The sequence below is a fragment of the Giraffa tippelskirchi genome, chromosome 6 (assembly GCF_054371585.1).
Source record: "Giraffa tippelskirchi isolate mGirTip1 chromosome 6, T2T-mGirTip1v1.2.pri, whole genome shotgun sequence".
Taxonomy (NCBI): Eukaryota; Metazoa; Chordata; class Mammalia; order Artiodactyla; family Giraffidae; genus Giraffa; species Giraffa tippelskirchi.
The window spans coordinates 95,508,790-95,530,137 of NC_137280.1; the positions used below are offsets into that span (position 1 = coordinate 95,508,790).

General features: G+C 50.8%; 2 protein-coding genes across 8 annotated transcripts in view; one reads left to right on the forward strand and one right to left on the reverse strand.

Moving 5' to 3' along the window:
- UHRF1 (ubiquitin like with PHD and ring finger domains 1) overlaps positions 1 to 6,172 on the reverse strand; it is a 33,694-nt gene extending 27,522 nt beyond the window's left edge. For 3 of the 6 annotated variants that reach the window (XM_081499635.1, XM_081499633.1, XM_081499637.1), the window contains exons 1-2: positions 5,392 to 5,529; positions 4,570 to 4,736 (exon numbers count right to left, since the gene is read on the reverse strand). In XM_081499635.1, the coding sequence (XP_081355761.1) occupies positions 4,570 to 4,722 (153 nt within the window). In that variant the 5' untranslated portion in view covers positions 4,723 to 4,736; positions 5,392 to 5,529. Of the gene's footprint in view, positions 1 to 4,569; positions 4,737 to 5,055; positions 5,335 to 5,391; positions 5,530 to 6,044 lie in introns of those variants that run through there. The other 3 variants (XM_081499636.1, XM_081499632.1, XM_081499639.1) reach the window with 3 other exon arrangements.
- ARRDC5 (arrestin domain containing 5) lies at positions 2,508 to 20,903 on the forward strand. Of its 2 annotated transcripts, XM_081499641.1 has the most exons (5): positions 2,508 to 3,403; positions 4,642 to 4,764; positions 9,389 to 9,862; positions 11,455 to 11,663; positions 20,325 to 20,903. In XM_081499641.1, exons 3-5 carry the CDS (start codon positions 9,535 to 9,537, stop codon positions 20,859 to 20,861), a joined length of 1,074 nt encoding a protein of 357 aa, XP_081355767.1. In that variant the 5' UTR covers positions 2,508 to 3,403; positions 4,642 to 4,764; positions 9,389 to 9,534; the 3' UTR covers positions 20,862 to 20,903. The 2 variants fall into 2 exon arrangements, with proteins under 2 accessions (XP_081355767.1, XP_081355768.1); XM_081499642.1 differs by lacking the exons at positions 2,508 to 3,403; positions 4,642 to 4,764 and having other exon boundaries at positions 9,543 to 9,862.
- The last annotated feature ends 445 nt before the right edge of the window (positions 20,904 to 21,348 follow it).

The window sequence follows — 21,348 nt, forward strand, 5'->3', positions numbered from 1 at the left end:
GCTTCCTGGACTTGGGGAATTCTGGGCATGCACATGGCAGTAAATGAAATAAACACAGAGACCATCTGACAACAGAGCTTCCTCCCAGAAGCCTAATTCACAGCCGCCCACTTTCTGCCCCCTTGGGTTACTGGGGGGGACACTTTTGAGGTGTGAGTGCTGCTCAGAGCACAGGAAATAAATGACCCTGGGTCTGGCAAGGGGTGGTTCTCCTGGATTGGGAAGAGGTGGAGAGGTCATAAACCAGATCAGGGCGTGTGAGCCTCTGGTCAAGAGGGACCTCCGGCAGGAAGAGGCTAGGAGCCTCTATAATAGACCCTTCCTGTGGCTGCAGTCCCAGCCACCACACTCCCGTCTAAGACTCCAGGCCTCCCCAGCAACGTGGGGTTCAGGCCAGACAGACAGATGGACAGACAGAGATGGGGGAAGGAATAAAAGGTATGATTCAGGCCGTGGCAGAGGGACATGCTTCCCACTGCGGGGGGAGAGGTGGGTGTACAGGCATGAGCCAGCCTATCCACCGATCAGCCCTGACAAGTGAACTCTGCCCTATGACCCCGCCAGGCCACAGCCCAGGTCATGCCCTGGAGTGGCATTTCCATTTCGGGGGTCTGTGAGGCCTAGGCTACCTACCCTGTCATGACACTGTGATGTCACTGGCCAGCCTCATGACCTCGCAGGGGCACGGAGCCTGTGTGGTGTGGGCTGACGCCACCATTCCAACGCCTAAAGAAACATACATGTGTGTTTTCTCTTGCTCCATGGAGTTGCACAGAGTTGGACACGACTGAGCAACTGAATAACAAATTTTTCTCCACTTTCGAATTCTAATAGGACAAAAAATGACAGACATGATCCAGGTCCACAATGCTCTCTGGGGTCCTCCATCGCTTTGAGGGGTGGAAGCAGTGCTGAGTTCAAACAGTGTGACACCCATGCCCTGGAGGGACACCTGCAATGCCTACCATGCCCTGGGTCCTCGGTCCAGCACATCCCACAGTACAACCCGGATCTGCCACCCCGGGAGGAAGCCTGCATGTAACTGCCACACCTCAGCCAGCGGGACAGTTCCCACTGACCGTTTAGTAAATAAAGTTATACCAGGACTCAAATCAGGACATGCCCACTCCTTTGGGCTCTGGATCTATTCCTGGCTTTCAATGGCAGAGGTGAGTGGACAGACTGCCCAGCCGCAAACAGTTTCCACTGGGTCCTTAACAGAAAGAGTTTGCTAACCCCCGACCTAAAGGGCATGTCTCCAGCTGGGGGGAGGGTGTCTGGGGAGAAGGAAGGAAGGGACCCTCCCTCCTGTAGCCAGAAAGACAGGTCTCAGCAAGGGGCTGTCTGATGCTTTTACCGCGTGACTCTGTCCTTTGGGAAAAGGGGCATACGTCCAAAGAAGGCCCAGCAGGGCAGAGCCATCTGGTGGGGCACTGTGACATGAATGACCCTCGGAAGGCCACTCCCAGGATGCCATTTCACCTGATCCTTCGGACAGCTCTCCTACAGTAAATCACCCACTAAATAATTAGTTCTCTTCTCAGCTGGGAACAACTTTGCCCGCAGAGGGCACTTGGCAATGTCTGGGGACCCTGTGGACCTTATGACTGGGGGGGGTAAGGGGGTGCTCCTGGCATCAAGTGAGCGGGACCGAGATGCTGCTCCACACCCCATAGCGCTGGGGGATGAAGTCCCCATGGAGGACGATCAGGCCCTGGCGTCAGCAGTGCCCAAGGGGAGGCCCTGCACTAAATGATTTATCGCCCCTTTACTGTGAACCAGGAGGGAAGCTCAGCCCCCAGCCCGAATCCGTGACCTCACTGAATCCCACCAAGTACACGTGGTGGGCCCACAATTAGCCCCATCTGACTGCAAAGCACAGACTGTTCCCGGCCACAAACACTCGGCAGGGCACTTGGGACGATTAGGCCCAAGCATTGCACCTGAGCACCGTTACCAGCACCACCAGTGACACCTATTGTGATTTTTCTGGGCAGCCAAAAAAAAGACAAAGAAAGAAGCACCAGACGCCTCTCACCCTTGCCCAGGCTGGGCCAGCCGCCCAGGGTCCCTTCCCCCATCCAGCTCCCTGCATTTCCGCCAATCAAACGACATAACCGCCAACCTATTCAGCCTAAGCTAGCTAGCTCCCCGTGGGACCCTCCCATATCCTGAAGACAGACTCTGCTCGGTTCTGCTTTACTGGCTCGGGTGACCTCACCGCAGACCTGGGACTGCACGCGATGCCCTGTTTCTTTAAAAAAAAAGGGGGGGGGGGAGAAGGAATCTCGAACACTCTCTAGAATGTTCTATGAAAACAACAGCTCTTTCGCACCCGCTGGAGGCTGCACGGCCTCCTACGGTGATTAGCCCAGTCTGTTTGCAGACCTGACTTGCTTCAAGGTGCCTTTGTCCCCAGCTCGCCTGGCACTGTCCACACCTCCCCAAGGCCGGGCCACTTCCTGGTCGCGCAACCTTGGGGAAATTGCATCACGCTGAGGCCTGGCTTCCTCACCCGGAAGACAGAACCGACTACTACGCATTGGCCCAGTTGAGCATGGGGAAGGGGATGAACAGCGGTTAGAGGAGGTGACTCAGGAACAAGGAACCTTCTGAGATCTTCAGAAGCTGCACTGCGAGAAGACAGACAGACAAACCTAAGGATTAAAGGCACGCTGCTTACCATCAGGCTTTACAACTTACACAGGTAATACCAAGACTTTGGTATGGATCAGCTGCCATGTTGCCCACGCCGGAAGAGAGGGGTTTTGGTTACACGAATGTACGCATTTGTCAACATGCCAAACCATCTGCTTAAGACGTGTTTCTCACTCTATGCAAATTTCCTCAGAAGAAACAAGAGCTACAAACAAACACTGTACTCTAGTTAAGGACTGGCCGGCTGGAGGGTCTACTGGTGATGTGAACTGGAACTTTCTCTGCAATGCATCTCCCAAAATAAGATGGGCTGGTGGACGGATAGAGGCAGAGACAGCTGCGTGATGTCAGTGATAAAAGCCACGGGTAGGTGTTTAGGAGTTCATGGCTCTTTCAACTTCTCTGCGTGTTTTTGAATGTAAAAATTAAAGTGCATGGCGCCCAATCCCACAGCAGGCATTCAGAAAGTCACTGCATTGAATGTAAGGATTTGATCCAACCTGCCTTTGCATGATGCCACAAACTGTTTAGCCCGTGCCCATGGGAGGTCTTCGGAAATTCAGCAGAAGGACCTTTTGCTGAACACAAAGACTGGGGGGCAAACTGAAATCAGTATGGACGTCCCCCAAAATGAGCCTCTGTTGGAAGTGGCAGGAAAGAGGCTCTGCTCCCCAGAGACCGCATCCCAGGGGAGCGCCACTCCCAGCCCTGCCTTTTCTCCAGCCGCACAGCGCACATGACCACAGTGAGTGAGTTCCCCAGTTTCCCTTCCCCAGGCGGGGTGCATTAACACAGATTCTTAAGACATTCAAGTCCCCGGATCTCCCACAGGAAGGAGGCGAGAGGTCTCGGAGGGTGCCTTGAGCCCAAGAAATTAATCATCAGGTCTCATTTCCAGGAGGCAGGCAGGATCCTCCCAGCCTCTAAAAAAAAAAAAAAAAAACTCCTGGCCAGGCGGACAGCATATATTTTTCAATTTAGACACCAGATGGCGGCAGCACCCAGTTTAAGACCTGACAACAACAAAGTCAGAGCCCAAAGGAACACTTTTAATCCTGGGTAGTCTCTATACCGAGGTTGCCGAGGTCCCTATAGACCACTCGCCTTCCAGGGTGGCCCCAGCAGACAGGAAGGACACTTTCCGGGGGACCATCTTCTCCCACTCAGCGACGTCCCCTCTAAAGATACCAACAAGAATGAAAACTCGCAGGGGTGTCACTGGAGAAAGCGTCTCCAAAGTGGGCAGCTGATAAAGCCAAGGGGTGGGGGGCATTTTCAAGGGCTACAGGGGCTGTGGTGGGGAATCTCGAAGAAAGGAAACAGGGCCAGCTGAGCCCACGCAAAGCACAAACCCCGCTCAGGGGCAGCCCCGCCGCCTCCGCCAGAGAGGAGGCCCAGGAGTGGCGGAAATTCCTGATTAACAAGCACCGTCTCTGACTCTGAATAAGCTGATCCCAATTTCTAGAAAACCCCGTGGGGGTCGGAAAATAGTAAGGTGCAGACCAACGACCGTAGACCTTTGGTGTGTGTTTCAAAGAAAAATCTGGTCTCTTCCTTCCCAGTGTCTGAGTACTGTTTCTAGCCTCTTCCTTGAAATTCATCAGCCCTCCAATGGCCAGCTCCAATCTCTTTTTTCTAGAAATTATTTTGAGGGGAGCATCCACAAAGGGGAGGGCTGGGAGTTTAAAAGACCTCCAAACGCAACAGATTCGAGTTCCCGGCTGCCCGCCTGGAGTGTCAGTCTAGGAGTCGAGCCTTTGTTCCTCGCTCAGGCACTGGAGGTTTCTGTGGAGAAGCAGACCGGACGAGGTGGGGCGGGGGGGGGGGAGTGTGTGTGTGCCCTGCCTGGATGAGGCAAGAACAAAGGTGCTGGGCAGGCAGGCAGGCGGGCAGCCTGCAGGACGGGTTTACCTGCTTGCCCCGGTAGAAAAGCCTCTGCAGGCCTGGCTCCACATGGAATAGCTCCTGGATCTTCTTTCTCAGCTCCTCCACCTTGGTCAGTCTGGACAAGGAGTCCACGGTGTGGGTCACCTTCCCGTCCATGGTGCGAACCTGGATCCACATGGTGCCTGCTGATGCTGCGAGGATGAGGGAGCGAGACCCCTGGTCAGTTCTGCCGTCAGTACCACCACCATGACCATGCCATATTCGTGTCATCCTTACTTTTGTCCAGACTGTGGACACCAGGTAACTCCTGGAATGCCCTCCCAGCCCCTTATTCCCTATAGCCTGCCACAGCTGGCTCAGGCCCCAGGCCCTGAATTAAGAGATAATGCATTAATGAGTAGCACTGGTGGAGGATTGAGGAGGGATGGGAAATTAGGGGAGAGTAAAAGGCACCTTGGGCTACTCAGTCAACCAACCCTGCCTTTCACAGGGAGGGGGAAAAAAACACACCAGGATTCAGAGATTCACAGTCAAACGGTGAAGGGTCGAGTTTGTTTGTTTGTTCATTCATTCATTCATTCATTCCTTGGATGAACACTGACGCGAGAGGGAAACCCAAAAGTCCCGCTCGGGTTGGAACTTCCGAAGTCCCAGGGAACTCAACTAAGTGGGACCGAAGAGGAAGGAACCCACTCGAGACCCGGGAGCTCGGGACCCCGGGTGCCAGCGGACCCCCACCGCACCCCCCGCCGCGCGCGCGCGCTTGCGCGACGCGGCCGGCCCCGCTGTGGCCATGGCAACCGGCCGCCCCGTCCTGGCCACCCCCGCGCGGGCAGCGCTACTCACTTCTGCCCCACGGCCGCCCGGAGCTCCAGCCTGCGTTTCCCGGACCCCGACGCACGGCCCCGTAGCCCCTCTTGTTCTCTCGCTCGCCCGCGCGGGCCACGCCAGCGAGCCCACGCCCACCCCCACCGCCGGGACGGCAAAGGGGCCCGCGCGCCAGGTCCCGCCCCCGTCACTTGAGCCGCCCCACTGATTGGCTCTGCCACCGTCGGCCGCCCCGCCCCGCTCGCTCCTCATTGGCCCAGACGCGCCCGGGGAACTAAGGGCGCGCGAAATCGGGCTCGGGCGCGACAATTGAATCGCGGGGCGCCCCGCGCGCAGGCGCGGAGCCTGACATCCTCCCCCGCGGCTCGCCGGGCCCTCCCCCACCGAGCCGGCGCGACCCCCGCGGGGCGCCTGGGATGTTCAGCTCGCCCCTGCCAGAGCCTGGGCTTCCGGGGCGACTTCTAAGGGCCGGCAGGGTCGGGGGCAAAGCCGGAGACCGCATGTAGGGCAGCCCTGGCTTGGGGGAAATGTACTCCCGTGCTGGCAGAGCGTCCCGGAAAGTTTTGCAAAGTCAAGGCGCCCGGTGCGCCGAGTCCTGCCCGCCTCCCCCCCGTCCGCGCCCTGGCCCGGGCTGGCACCCCAATCGGCCTGACCGCTCACGATCCACTCGCCTGCTTGCGTGCTGGCCCTTCTGAGGATGGCAGAGGAGCCGCGTGTGTGGCCAGGACCCTGCGCAGACGTGCGTGCGATCCCGAGCGCCCGGACGGTCACCACTGCCCGCTGTGCTGCCAGCTGCTCTGATTTTTTTCCCGCGAAAACTTGGCGTTTGGGAGTTGCGGGGCCACAGGAGGCCGCGCCGGGGGCGGGCGCCTGCCTGGTGATTGGCCGCCTCAGTGGCGGGAAGCGAGAAAGGGGGTGGGGGGCGCCCCCGCCTCTGTCCACCTCCCCCTCCGCCCAGCGGGCCACGGCCCCGCCCAGCCCTGCGCGCTCTGCTGGGCGCGCCCAGCGTGCAATGGGGCCGGTGGCGGGACCTGGGCCCCCTCATCATGGGTGCTCTCCATGAGCCCTAAGGATCACCCCCAGGGCAGAGACCCCAGGGTAGACACCCCTGACCTAAGTCTGTTCCTTCAGCCCCTCTTACCAGGCATGCACTGACCAGTTGGGCAGGAAGACCGGAATCAATGTCTAAATTCTGCAGGAGAATTTGGGGGATCCCCCCAGGAGACCACCTGCACCCCCTGACAGGCCTGATCGCCCCAGCTCGGTTTCCTTGCTCCAGGGCCCGCCAGCGCTCCCACCCTACCCACCCGCAGGGCTTGTTTGCTGGTTTTTCCCGCCTCGTTTTCCCGCCTTCTCCTGGCTGTCCAGGCGGGCAGAGCTGCCCAACCCCCTCCGCCCTGCCTGCTCCGCTCTGACCAGTACTGGCGGGCACACAGTGACCCATTCTGGGCACCAACAAAATGCCTGAACAGGGTGTTGAGAGCTGGGGGCCCAAAAGTGGGCAAGGCCCACCCTGTTGGTGGTCTCCGAGAGGTTAAATTCTTATCTGGGGAGACCAGAAAGAAATGAATCAATAACGCAAATCATTTCCGATATCACACGTGCCATGAAGACAGGACAAGAGCTGGAGAGTGACCAGCGGCCATGTGGGAGGGCAAGGAGAGGAGGCACTCTGGTTGAGGTGGAGAGGTGGGCCTCTCTGGGCAGATGACATTTGAGCTGAGATCTGAGATGAGAAACCAAGGACAGACAGATCAAGGCGGAAGGAGCAAATGCAGAGGCCGGAAAAGGCTTAGAGATGGACAGAGAGCCGGGCAGATGCAGTGAAAGGGAGGGCGGGCGGGAACGGATGAGGTCAGAGGGGTGTCATGTAAGACCTCACAGGCCACCAGGAGGACTTTGGTCTTTCTCTGGAGAGCAGCGGATAGGGTGGGAGGGCTGTGAGCTGAAAACCGATGAGCTCCAATGTGTGTTTTCACAAGGTTTCTCTGGCCACACGTAGAGTTCCTTCTATCTGCTTTTACTTCTCCCAGCGGTAGACAGATGAATGGCCCCCAAAGATGTCCACATCTTAATCCCTGGGGTCTGTGAATATCATACCTTCCATGGCAAAAGGGACTTGGCAGATGGGATTAAACTAAAGATTGTCAGATGGGGAGATTATCCTAGATTATCTGGGCTGGCCCAGTGTCATCATGAGGGTCCTAGTAAATGAAAAAGAGTGGCGAGAGGGTCAAGTCAGAGAAGTGACAAGGATATGGGAAACCTCTAGAAACTGGAAAAGACAAGGGACAAATTCTTTCCTAGAATTCTAGAACATAATCCTGCCAACACCTCGACTTTAGCTCCATTTCACGCTTCGGACCTCTAGAACTGTAAGAGAACTCAGTTGTCATGTTTGAAAGCATGGAATTTGTGAACATTTGTTACAGCAGCCATAGGAATGAATACACTCCAATCACAAAGTCGAAATGCTCTTATTAATTTCCCCCCACCTTCAGGACTTCGCCAACACAACTGATCGTGTTTATCGAAGCTAAGCCATCAGCTACATGGCGACCATGTTGCAAATGTGAGCAGGTAGCCAGGCCTCCCCAACCTTGTGAGGCAGATGAGGTCTTCCATACTGACAACATCTCTGACAGGAACCCAGCCCATTCCTGGCAAGAGCGTAGCATCTCTTTGTGCCTGCTGTTGTCAAAACTCAGCATGGCTGAAAAAGAAATAGACCCTATATTCCTTGTGTACATTTGGTGCAGGGCACACAGTCCAGCCTCCTTGGATATCTGAAGTTAAGCAACACAGAAAGAGGTGTCTGGTTTTCCCTGCAGAAAAGACCTTGAGCAATGGTGATGAAGGGCCCCACCCAATCTCTCTACTCATTTCAAGAAAGTCAGAGGGGTTGCTTGGGTTAATTAACAACCATGAACAAGAAACTATGCCAAGCATCTTTAAAAGAAGCTTACCAACCAGTTGGAAAAGCAAAATGTTGATGTCCGCAAAAGACATCACATCAAATACAGCAAGATATGACATAGTCATGAGTCCTGCCAGAGCCTGGAGAACAGACACTTCCTAGAGCTTCTTCTGCTTTGCTGTCCTTCCTACTTAGGCACCGGCCCACGTGCAGATCAGGCACCAGGAATAACCATGGGGGTGCAAAGGGCTTCAGTTTCCTTTTTGCAAAATGATATGCACTTGACAATCATTAAGTCATTAGTGCTGCTAAGTCGCTTCAGTCGTGTCCGACTCTGTGTGACCCCATAGACGGCAGCCCATCAGGCTCCCCTGTCCCTGGGATTCTCCAGGCAAGAACACTGGAGTGGGTTGCCATTTCCTTCTCCAATGAAGTCATTGAACAGACTTTAATTGCCCTCCCTTGTCTGCACCAGGCCCTGGGTCCAGCAAACAAAGTCCCACCCTATAGGAGGAAAGACAGCCATCAGTTGTGCAGGGAGATGGTGCTTTGTGATGGTGTCCATGATCACATAGAGCCCACAGTGCTCTGAGCATCTCCAAGACACAGCAAATCCCATGTCCTAGCTATCGCTATCATTTTCCTTCTAATTAATAGAAATAGAAACAATAGAAATAGAGTGCTATTAAAGAGAAAATGATTGGGACTTTCCTGGCGGTCCAGTGGTTAAGACTCCACACTGTCACTGCTGAGGTCACAGGTTCAATCCCTGGTCAGGGAACTAAGATCCCACAAGCTGCACGGTGTAGCCAAAAAAAAAAAAAGTGAAAATTATTATCTGCATAGGACCCAGCATCCATGTGTGAACCCTGAGGAGGGTGCACATGCCACATCTGGGGGCCATCCGATGGAGCGGAAGATACCTCTGGGCTCATCCCCTCTCCATCTGTAAATGAAGCTTATGATGCATGTCTCACCAGAGAGCCTGGGAGAATTCTTCCCACCCAGGCCCCAGACATCTGGCAAGATGACGGGTGTTCCCTGTCTGCCAGGAGTGTTGCTATCTTGTGGTTTTCTTATTTGTTTGTTATTTCCTAGAAAAAAGAGATCAGGCTACCATTTCATCAACCAGTGAGGACTTTGGGATTCCCAAACTGCCGCCCACCCCCAACAACCTTGCCCCCACTAATCCTGGCCATTGGGAATCCCTTCCTGGAACCCTGGCTGGCTGATGTCACAGACAGATGACCTCACTGCAGCCGAGGATCTCCGTGACATCGGGGAGGGGGAAGGATGTTTCTCCGTCACCCCAACCCCCCATGTCTGTGGTGAAGTCGATCGAATTAGTGCTGCCCAAGGATGCAGTCTACCTGGCCGGCTGCATCATCGAAGGACAGGTGGTCCTAACTCTGAACAGCACCCTGGTGGACCCCATCGTGAAGGTGGAGCTCATGGGACGAGGTTACGTGGAATGGAATGAAGAAACTGGGCCATCTCGCGATTATAGCCGAGATGTTATTTGCAACAACAAGGCTGACTACGTGCACAAGACAAAGACATTCCCAGTGGAGGGTAAGGACCGGTATGACTGCCAACATTAGCCAGGATAGGAAACCAGGTTCTGGAAGATAAACATATCTGTCAGTCAATCAACAAACCCCCAGGAATATGAGGAATGGGCAGAGGCCTGGCTCCTGTGGTCACAGGGACAGAGAAAGGAGGGAGAGGACTAGGAGAGATCCTCGAGGGAAGCACTGACGAGCCCCCAGCTCTGCCAGATTCAGATCTAAAGTCTGGACAGACCTCAGGGAGCCTGGGCTGCCAGGGAACTATAGGTCCTTTCCAAAATGAGTGTTTCCAGGTAGTCCACGGTCAATCAGAACGCTTGGCCAATGCTTGGTTGAACAAAGTTTCATTTCAGACTTTTAAAAAAAATTTTAGATAGGGTAGCCTGGGAAGGTGTCACCAAAAGACTATGGAGCTCAGATCTAGTGATGGAAGGGGTCTCTGCCTTGCAGATACCCAGATATTGTTTGCAAAATTAGTTGCTCAGTTGTGTCTGACTCTTTGTGATCCCATGGACTTTAGCCCACTAGGCTCCTCTGTCCATGGGATTTCCCAGGCAAGAATACTGGAGTGAGTAGCCATTCCCTTCTCCAGGGGATCTTCCTGACCCAGGGATTGAACCCGGGTCTCCCACATTACAGGCAGATTCTTGACCATCTGGGCCACCAGGGAAACCCATCCAGATACTGCTGGACCTTAATACTCAAAAATCATGCCGCCTCTCTCTGTCCCAGTTAACCCACCTGGAAAATGGGAAGAGAAAGAAGTCCTGCCTCCTGAGATTGTCTTGAGGACTTGATGACTTAATGGCATGTCTCAGGCTCAGAATAGCAGGGGTTATATAGTAAGTGCTAAATAGGTGTTAGTTCTTTCAACCAAAACAATTCTTCAGCCTCTCAACCCCCACAGCATTGGGTACCACCCTTCTCCATTTCCAAAGGAAGCATTGTTTCCCCTCAGGAGCATCAGCCTCAATTCATTTAGTCCACAAACAAACATGTATTAAGCACCTACTGTGCACAACAACCATGCCAGGTATAAGGGATGCAGCAGCAAAGAAAACAGAAAAGGTTCCTGGCATCCCTGGGGTTGCGGTCAGACTGGGAAGACACACTCATAAGAGGGTTTGGGGGAAATGTAAGAAAAAATAAAACAGGGAGGTCACAGAGATGAGAGGGCGATGTGAGTCCCTCACTGGCCCACCATCAGTCAGTCAATCTGCTGTATGCTGTGCAGTGAAGGCCAGCCTCTGCCAGGGCAGGGAGATTTGCTTGCCTCGGGCCCCAAGATGTGTTTGTTGAATAAATGTGTGATCGATCCTGCAGGCCAGACCTCCAGTTTCCCAGGCCCAGAGCAGGGGTGAGCAAGTCCCAGTGGGTAGTTTGGGGTGACCACCACCCACCCAGAGCTTCCATCTCCAGCCCAGCTGAGGTCTAATATTTATGAGCCTTGGCTTTTTCAATCCCTAAAACTCAGAGCTAGCTCAGGGACAGAGAGGCCAGATCCAGAAAAAGGTCACTGTCAAAACAATAAAGAAAGAGAAGCGGGGGAAAAAGATTCTAGAATCTTCTGATGGCATTGGTGTGTTTTGCTTTCAGATAATTGGTTAAGTGCAGGCAGCCACACCTTTGACTTCCATTTCAACTTACCTCCCAGGCTCCCTTCCACCTTCACCAGCAAAATCGGCAACGTCTTTTACTTCGTGCAGGCCTCCTGCATGGGTCGGGAGCACATTCTAGCCAAGAAGAGAATATACTTGATGGTTCAAGGCACTTCCTCGATTTTCCACGCAGAAAAATCATTGCAGGTAGTGGGGAGCAAGGGGGAGCAGGGGTAGGGCTTGGCTTCTAAGTTCCCCAGAGGTAGGGGGTGGGGCAGGAGCAGCCAGGGGACAGGGAAGGCCCCAACCCGGAAAAAGAAGGAAAGGTGTTGGCCGCTCCTCCAGCTCAGGAGTTTTGCAAAAAGGGGAATCGGAAGCCAGGGCAGGAACTAAGCCATGGCTCTCAACCCTCTCAACTGAGGTGATTCTGTCGCTGCAGGGGACACTGAGCAATGATGTCTGATGACATGTGTGATTATTGCAACTGGAGAGGGGGATGAGTGCCATCGAGGGGGAGGGGGCCAAGGAAGCTGCTCAACACCCCACAGTGCCCCTCACAGAGAATGACCTGGCCTCCGAATGTCCTTGACCCCAGGGTAGGTAGATCAAGAGTGAGCAGATGCCCCGCTCTGACCCCCTGACCGAGTGTCCCACGTGCTCAGTGACTCTCTGGGAACGGATAATGGAGATTGTACCCTCTCCCCACCAAGAAGCATAGCGAGGGGTGCCCTCCAACCAGGAAAGGAAGGGTCTGGTAACGTCAGTCACCTGAGCAGAGGAGGTTTCTGTATGGCTTCTGGAAGCCAGGTGCAGAGGCGGAAGTGAGGGAGGGTGGAGTTATGTTGGCCAAAGTCACTTCACCTCCCTGGGGGCTCCTTTGTCATCAGAGCATGGTGGCTGAGAGTGCCGGCATTTTAGTTCTCAAGGTCCAAGTTAAAATCCCAGTGTCCCCACCTACCTGCTGTGTGACCCTCTGCAAGTGATGTGGCCTCTCTGTGCCATTTCCTCATCTGTCACATGGACACAGAGAGGGTGCCTGTCCCCTAGGTCAGTCAGTGGACTTCCTGCAGGTTCAGGGCCTGAAATGGTGCTCGGCACTGGTGTCCAGGGAAGCCTCAGAATATTTATGCGCCATCAGTCCGTCCTTTTTTAAGATTTTTTTTTAATGTAGACCATTTAAAAATTCTTTATTGAATTTGTTATAATATTGTTTCTGTTTTATGTTTTGTTTTTTTCTGGCCTTGAGGCATGTGGCATCTTAGTTCCCCAACCAGGGATTGAACCCCAGCCCCCTGCATTGGAAGCACAGATTCTTAACCACTGGCCCACCAGAGAAGTCCCAGGTGTAGTCTTATCTGTACAGTAGGGAATCATCTCTAGCCTGGCCAACCTCAGGGGGGGAGGATTCCAGGGCAGGTAGATGCTTAGAGGGGGGACCAGAGGTGAGCAGATCTGAGCTCAAGGCCAGTTTGGCCACCTGCTTTCTGGGTGACCTTGAGCAGACTCTAGCCCTCCCTTGAGAGCTAATCTAGAGTGCAGGGTGCACAAAGCAGAAATTGGAGCAAAATGCTGGTGTGGGGCCAGACCTAGATTGAGGTCTCTGCTGCCGGATGCTTCATTAGCAAATGGCCTTGGGCAATTAACAGCACCTCCTAGAACCTCAATTGTCCTGATCTGTATGATGGGTGTAATGAAAATAACACTTTCCTCGATCGTGAGGGTCATGAAGCACCCAGCACGATGGGTACACATCGAGGACTCCTGGTACGTGGGAAGAGCTCAAATCGCTACTACAGCAACAAAGGGAGTTATTGCAGATCCATTTTGAGAGTATGAAAATATTGTGTTTTTTCAACTACTCAGTACTGTTTTAAAAGGATTGGAGAGGGCAGGGTGAGGGCAGGAGCTGATGGACCAGGGCAGAGGCTACTGCTATGGTCCAAGTAGGGGCAGAGACCTGACCCCCACAGTCTGTCCTTCTCAGATCAGCTGAAAGGAGTCAGGTGATGACCCTCCTCTGTCTTCCAGGGCTCCCTCCTCCCTCGGAGTAAAAGCCCATGACCTCCCCCTGGCCCACAAGGCCCTGCACGACCTGCCCCATCCCCTCCCTGCCTTCCCCCTCCTCCCTCTCTCCCCCGCTCACTCTGCTCCAGCCACATGGGCCTCCTCGCTGTTCCTCCAGCATTGTGCCGCCCCAGGTCCTTTGCATGTTGGATGCCCGCTGCCCAGAACCCTGCGATAGGATCTTCCAACCCCTCCTCTTCCCCCTTTAGATCTTTGCTCGGAAACGACATCTTCAGTCACCTGCTTTGATGATGGCCGGACGAACTGCCACAACCCCCACAAAGGGCAATTTAGCCATATCTATCCAAATGAAAAGGAACACGCACTTTGCCCCAGCCATTTCATTTCCCTTCTAGAAAATTCTCCTACCACTGTCATTTCATTTGTGTGATAGGACCTCTCCATGCATTGCCTGGGAGGCCAGAAACTGGTAACCACTTAAACGTTTGTTGCAAAGGGAATTAAAGTAACAGTTCAGAGTCAAAGGTCAACTCTATAGATAGAGCCTTAAAGAGAGAGAGAGAGCAAGACACAGCCAGAGACAAAAGAATGAGGCAGCTCTCGGAATCAGCACCTCCAAGTTACTGGGTTGGACACATAAAGCAAAGTTCAGAACAGCGTGTCTAGCCTGCACCGTTGGTGGTAAAAATAAGAAATGCACAGAACTTCCTTGCAGGTGTAACAAACTGTCTTTTTCCAGAGACCAGAGAAATGCAACAGATGGCTGCTGGCTGCCTCCTGGGAGGGGAGCAGGGCGAGAAGCAAAATTTTTCTCCTTCCACTTTTTTTTTTAACATCTTGATTGAGATACAATTCACATACCTTATTATTCTTCCCTTTAAAGTGTCCAAATCCATGGCTTTTCATGCATTCACAGAGTTGTACAGCCATCACCACTATCAGTGTTAGAACACTTTAATGCATCCCCTCCCCCACCATAAAGAAGAAGGCTGAGCGCTGAAGAAGTGATGCTTTCAAACTGCGGTGCTGGAGAAGACTCGAGAGTCTGTTGGACGGCAAGAAGATCAAACCAGTCAATCCTAAAGGAAACCAACCCTGAATATTCATTGGAAGGACTGATGTTGAAGCTGAAGCTCCAATACTTGGGCCACCTAATGCGAAGAGCTGACTCATTGGAAAAGACCCTGATGCTGGGAAAGATTGAAGGCAGGAGGAGAAGGGGTCGATAGAGGATGAGATGGTTGGATGGCATCACCAACTCAATGGACATGAGATTGAGCAAGATCTGGAAGATAGTGAAGGACAGGGAAGCCTGGCGTGCAGCAGTCTATGGCGTTGCAAAGAGTCAGACATAGCTGAGGAGTGACTGAACAATAAACAAAGAAGTCTGGCATCCATTACCTGTTACCCTCAAACCTGCCTTTCCCCTCCCCCAGCCACCACTACATTCACTCTCTGTCTCCAGGGATTTGTCTGTTATGGACACTTCCTGTTTTAATAAATGGAATCAGACACTATGTGGCCTTTTTGTGTCTGACTTATTTGAACATAGTGTTTTCAAGGTTCATCCAGGGACTTCCCTGGGGGTCCAGTGGTTATGATTCCACCTTCCAATGCAGGGGGTATGGGTTCAATCCCTGGTCAGGGAACTAAAGTCCCACCTGCCATGGGGTACAGCTGAAAAACTTCTTTTTAATGTTCATCCATATTGTAGTGTGTGTGTCAGTGCTTGCTTCCTCCTCAAGGGTGAATCATCTTTCCATGGCATGGAGGGACCACCTTTTATATATCTCTTCATCACCTGATGGACATCGGGTTGTTTCCATGTCTTGCCTATTAGGGACCATGCTGCTGCTAACATAGGTATCCACGTTTTTACGTGGATGTGTTTTCATTTCTCTCAGGTAGCCATCTAGCAGTGGAATTGCTGGGGCAGATGGTAATTCTACGTCTTACCTTTTGAGGAGCAGACTCTTTTCCACAGCGGCTGCTCCATTTTACATTCCCACCAGCCATGCACAAGGGTTTCAGTTTTTCTACACCCTCTCTGTGTACCTTTAGAATTTTGAAAGACATGACCCATTGTCTCTTGGAACAAGCAGTCCCGTTGGGTAGAACACTTGCTCCCAAGACATCTCTCTCCTAACCATCAAGTCTGAGGGAGACTCCCTTTACCTTAGCCCCTTGCCATAGCCTCATAACTTATCTTAATCAGAAACCTACCATTAAAGGACTTCCCTGGTGGTCTGGTGGTTGAGACTTTGCCTTCCAAAGCAGGGGGTGCAGGTTCGATCCCTGGTCGGGAAGCTACGATCCCACATGTCTTGCAGCCAAAAAAACCAAAAAAAAACATAAAACAGAAGCAATACTGTAACAAATTCAATAAACCTCTAAAAATGGTCCACATTTTTAAAAAAAGAACTTAAAAAATGTACCATTAAAAAAAAAGTGTGCCATGTTTATATCCATCTTTCCAATCAGAGCAGGGACAGGACTGGTCTTCACTGCTGTGGGTTTTCCTTGAACTTGGCACCAAGTTGATACAAATGGTACTGCTTGAATGAATGAATCCCCCCAAAGTTTCACATATGCCAAAGAAAGAGGGAGATCCGAAAAAACTCCCAGGTATGGAAGATCAATGTTGAGTTTGTACCCTAATGTTCTTGGAATTCTGGGCTCTTGGGCCACCCACCTGGCCTGGCAAGGGAATCTCCCCTTGGCCACCACTGATGTCTCTTGGCACCTCCTTCAGGACCAGGACAGAACTGCTGGCTTGGTCTTGAGTTAGGGCAGCCAGTCCTTTCACTCCTGTAGGGTCCTAACTCATGCAACGAATTTTCGAATAAGACTGGAGGAGCTTAGAATGAAATGGCCTGCAATTAGCCTTGCAAGAGGAGAGAAAGCATGGGAAGTCTGAAGATAGGCAAAGGCCAGAGGCAGAAGGCAGGAGGTGAGGCTGAAGGGGTCAAGGGTCAGCCTGAGGTCTCTGAGACAAAGAGTATTGGATCTAGAACACGGTCGTGCAAACCTTTGGTCATGATCCGTTAGTGGAGTATGAAATCCATTTAGCAAGTTGCAAGGCGTATTTCTACAAAATGAAAGAGCAGGCAAGCCCAAAATAAAAAAATGTTTTTTTAAAAATATCAACTTTGTAGGTTGCAAATGTTGTTTTCTGAAAACAGTACTAAAGGATACTGTTTTCCTATTTTATAGGAAAACAACAAAAATATATTACCCATATGGAAAATAGATAGCCAATGGGAGGTTTAATGTATGAGACTGGGAACCCAAAGTCAGGGCTCTGTGACAACCCAGAAGGGTGAGAGGGGGAGGGAGGTGGGAGCAGAGTTCAAGAGGTGGGGGACATATGTACAACTAATGCTGATTCATGTTGATGTATGGCAAAAACCATCACAATATTGTAAAGCAGTTGCCCTCTAATTAAAAAAATATTAAAAAGAAAACAATACAGAGAATAAAATAAGTAGAATAGAAAATATCAGAAAAAATCCATTTGTTGGGCTGCCAACAAATGGCAACAAATTTATACTTTTAAAATGAAAGAACAGAATAGAAGAGATAGGAAAATATAAAATTTGCTGGGTTGCAACAAACTTTGTTTTTATAAAATCAATGTGTAGGACTGAAAATAATAGTATTAAATAAGTAAAATAGGATAGAATGTACCAGAAAAAAATCCATTTGATGGCTTACAACATTTTTGTTTTATATAAAACAAAACAACAGCATAGCATAAGTAGACTAGAAATAACAGAAAAATCAGTTCAGAGGGTCCAACCAACATTTTTTTCAGCTGTACCATGCACTGCTTGGGACCTTAGTTCCCTGGCCAGGGATCGAACCCACATCCCCTGCAGTGAAAGCATAGAATCTCAACCATCGCACCACCAGGGGAGTTTTTTTTTCTCTGGATATATACCCAGGAGTGGAATGACTGGATCTATGGTAGCTCTGTTGTTAGTTTTTTGAGGAACCTCCATACTGTTCTCCATAGTGGCTGCACCAATTTACATTCCCACCAACAATGTGCAAGGGTTCCTTTTCTCCACATCCCCATCAGTGTCTGTTATTTGTAGACTTTTTGATGATGGCCATTCTGACAGGTGTGAAGTGCTATCTGGCTGTGACTGTGATTTGCATTTCTCTGATGATCAGCAACGTTGAGCATTTTTTCCTGTGCCTATTGGCCATCTGTATATCATCTCAACTCCTGGGTCAGGGAGATTCCCTGGAGAAGGGATAGCGTACCTTCTCAAGTATTCCTGGGCTTCCCTGGTGGCTCAGATGGTAAAGAATCCACCTGCAATGTGGAAGATCCAGGTTCGATCCCTGATTTTGGAAGACCCCCTTGAGGAGGGCGTGGCAACCCACTCCAGTATTCCTGCCTGGAGAATCCCATGGACAGAGGAGCCTGGTGGGCTGCAGTCCAGGGGGTTGCCAAGAGTCGAACACAAGTGAGCACTTAAGCATAGCACAGAGCAACTCTTTCCGGTATGTGAGCCCAAGAAGTGTTTTCACCATGCTCCTTCTAGCTGTTTTATGATATCAAAGACATAACAACAATATAAATGTCCATCATGGAGGGGGGATGGGTGAATAAGCTATTTTGCAACACACTTCATTGCTGTTGTGAAAATGAATGAATCAGAATGACAGCCACCAACGTGAATGCCTTTCAAAACACAGAATGTAAAGCTAGGAAGGCAAGTTGCTGGAAAACATATGAGGATTGATTTAGACAAAGCATTCAAATATGTAAAACAATGCTGTACAATCCAACCACAAATAAATGTATTCCTAAACAATGCAAACATCTGCATGAGAATAACAAATGCCACACAGACACACAAACACACATGCATACACACATTTGTAAAAGTATTGAGTTCGTCTAGAAGAAGACACAGGAAGCCAGCAAAACTGGAGGGTAACTCATTGTAAGCACACCCCACATCACATCAAATCTTTTTAACTTTATTTATTTTTAATAAAAAAATTTATTTTGTCACACTGCAAGGCTTACAAGATCTTAGTTGTCTGACTAGGGGTGGAACCTGGGCCCTGGCAGTGAAAGTCCTGAGTCCTAGCCATTGGACTGCCAGGGAATTCCCTCAAATCTTTTAAAGTAGTATCCACTAATAAAAAGTAAAGTGTTACCCAAAGTGTTCATCGCTCAGTCATGTTCTACCCTTTGCGACCCCATGAACTGTAGCCCACCAGGCTCCTCTGTCCATAGAATTCTCCAGGCAAGAGTTCTGGAGTGAGTTGCCGTTTCCTCCTCCGCGGAATCTTCCCAACCCAAGGATTGAACCTGGGTCTCTTGTAGGTGGATTCTTTACCATCTGACCCACCAGGGAAACACTAAGAAAGGGTAAAATGTTACCCAAGCCACACATTAAATATAATGTATATATGACTTTATTTGCAATCTAGCAGCTAACCAGTTGATATAAAGACTGCATTTTGGAGTTTTTATTTAAACATGTTACATAATTTCAGTTCTACAGTTTTCATGATACAGAGCCCATTAAGGAAGTCTGAACTACTTGGGTAAGCCCTAGGTCTTGGGCTATTGACTATAAGACATTCCCTGTCTTCCAGAAAACTAGGGTTCAGAGAAGTCAAGGCACTTGTTCAAGGTCACACAGCAAGTGAGTTATGGATGTAAAGATAAAACCAGGGGCTTATGAATTTCTTAGGTTTATGTTACAGACAAGGAAATTGACACTCAGAATGGAAAAGGGCTTTGATTGTTTATTTTTCTAAATTGAAGTATAGTATAGTTGATTTACAATTGTGTGCCAATTTCGGCTGTACGGCAAAGTGACTCAGTTACACACACATATTGTTGTTGTTTGGTCATTAAGTCATGTCCATCTCTTTGCTACCCATGGACTGTAGCCCTCCAGGCCCCTCTGCCCATGGGATTTCCCTGGCAACAATACTGGAGTGGGTTGACATTTCCTTCTCCAGGGGACCTTCCTGACCCAGGGATCAAAACCGCATCTCCTCCATTAGCAGGTGAATTCTTTACAACTGAGCCACCAGAGAAGTCCATACACATACATACATTCTTTCTTTAAATATTCTTTTCCATTATGGTTTATCACAGGATTTTGAATATATTCCCTGTTCTATACATTAGGACCTTGTTGTTTATCCATTCTAAATTTAATAGTTTTTATCTACCAACCTCAAACTCCCAATCCATTCCTCCCCACCCCCCTTGGCAACCACAAGTCTGTTCTCTATGTCTATGAGTCTGTTTCGGTTTTGTAGATAGGTTCATTTGTGCTGTATTTCTAGATTCCACATATAAGTGACATCACATGGTATTTGTCTTCCTCTTTCTGACTTGCTTCACTCAGTATGGTAATCTCTAATTGCGTGCTTATTGCTGCAAATGGCCTTTATCTCATTCCTCTTTATGGCTGAGTAATATTCCACTGTGTATGTGTTCCACATCTTCTTTGTCCATTCATCGATCCATGGACATTTAGGTTGTTTCCATGTCTTGGCTGTTGTAAACAGTGTTGCTATGAGCATAGAGATGTGTGTATCTTTTTGAATTAGAGTTTTGTCCAGGTATATTCCCAGGAGAGGGATTGCTAGTCCATATTCTATTTTTAGTTTTCTGAGGAACCTTCAGACTCTTTTCCCATAGTGGCTGCACCAGTTAACATTTCCATCAACAATGTAGGAGAGTTCAAAGGGCTTTGGAGAGTCCCAAAGGCTCAAGACCAGGTGGACTGTTAAGGGAGCAAGCAGACTTTGTGGCCTTAATCCCTCACAGTTGTCCCTCCCCGCCCCCACTTCTTCTAGAACCCTCTGTTCGTGGAGGCTGAGAAGAACGTGTCTTACAACTGCTGCAGCCAGGGCACCATCTGCCTGCAGATCCAGATGGAAAAGAATACCTTCACGCCGGGGGAGAGGGTCATTTTCACCACGGAAATCAACAACCAGACCAGCAAGTGCATTAAGACGGTCATCTTCGCCCTCTACGCCCACGTGCACTACGAGGGCTTCACGCCCAACGCGGAGCGCCGCTCCAGGGTGGATAGCAGTGAGCTGCTCAGGCAGGAGGCCAACACCCACATCACGGCCTTCAACACCACCAAGATTGTCAGCACTTTCCATCTCCCGCCAGTGCTGTCTGTGAGTGGTAGCGGCTCACAGGACAGCGAGATCATGAACACCCGGTACGAGCTGGTCAGCACCGTCCACCTGCCCTGGTCCCTGACCAACATCAAGGCCAAGGTGCCCATTATTATCACTAGCCACCCCATGGACTCAAACCAGACAGCTGCGGGCTGCCGGACCAGGGCGGTGTTACCTGTGAGCCCAGATCGACAGAATTAAATGCCCAAACGTCTAAATATTAAAAGTTTTATCAGACTCTAAGGCAGATCTTTCCTTCACCTCGCACAAATGGCCTTTGGATGAGTCTGTCTGTGGGCAGCATGTGACCCAAACCTTGCCAAGCTCCAGCCATGCGGGCATCCACTTCTCCCATCCCAAGAAAGATCTGTAAATGACAGGAGAGGCCAAAGCCTTCCAGCCTGACAAAATCTTCCAGGACTTGCCCCAGTTAGCACCCCAGACCCATCTCCTTGCTTACTCTTATACTACCTAGATGAGGGATCCCCCACTGGGACTGACCCTGCCCTCCAGAGGATATTGGCAAAGTCTGGTTGTATTGGTTGTCCCGACTAAGAAGAGCAGGGTGTGCTCCTGGCATCCACTGGGTGGGGGCCAGGGATGCTGCTCCACAGTGCCCAGGACAGCCCCCTATGGAGGATGGTCATCGCTCAGTCGTGTCCAACTCTTTGCAATCCCATGAACTGTA

What these genes read in the sequence shown, in the direction of transcription:
- ARRDC5 (XM_081499641.1), top strand. Translation starts at nt 9,535, where the DNA reads ATGACCTCACTGCAGCCGAGGATCTCCGTGACATCGGGGAGGGGGAAG. An exon ending in AAAGACATTCCCAGTGGAGG is followed by an intron (nt 9,863 to 11,454) that starts GTAAGGACCGGT and finishes TTTTGCTTTCAG; the next exon opens with ATAATTGGTTAAGTGCAGGC. An exon ending in ACGCAGAAAAATCATTGCAG is followed by an intron (nt 11,664 to 20,324) that starts GTAGTGGGGAGC and finishes CACTTCTTCTAG; the next exon opens with AACCCTCTGTTCGTGGAGGC.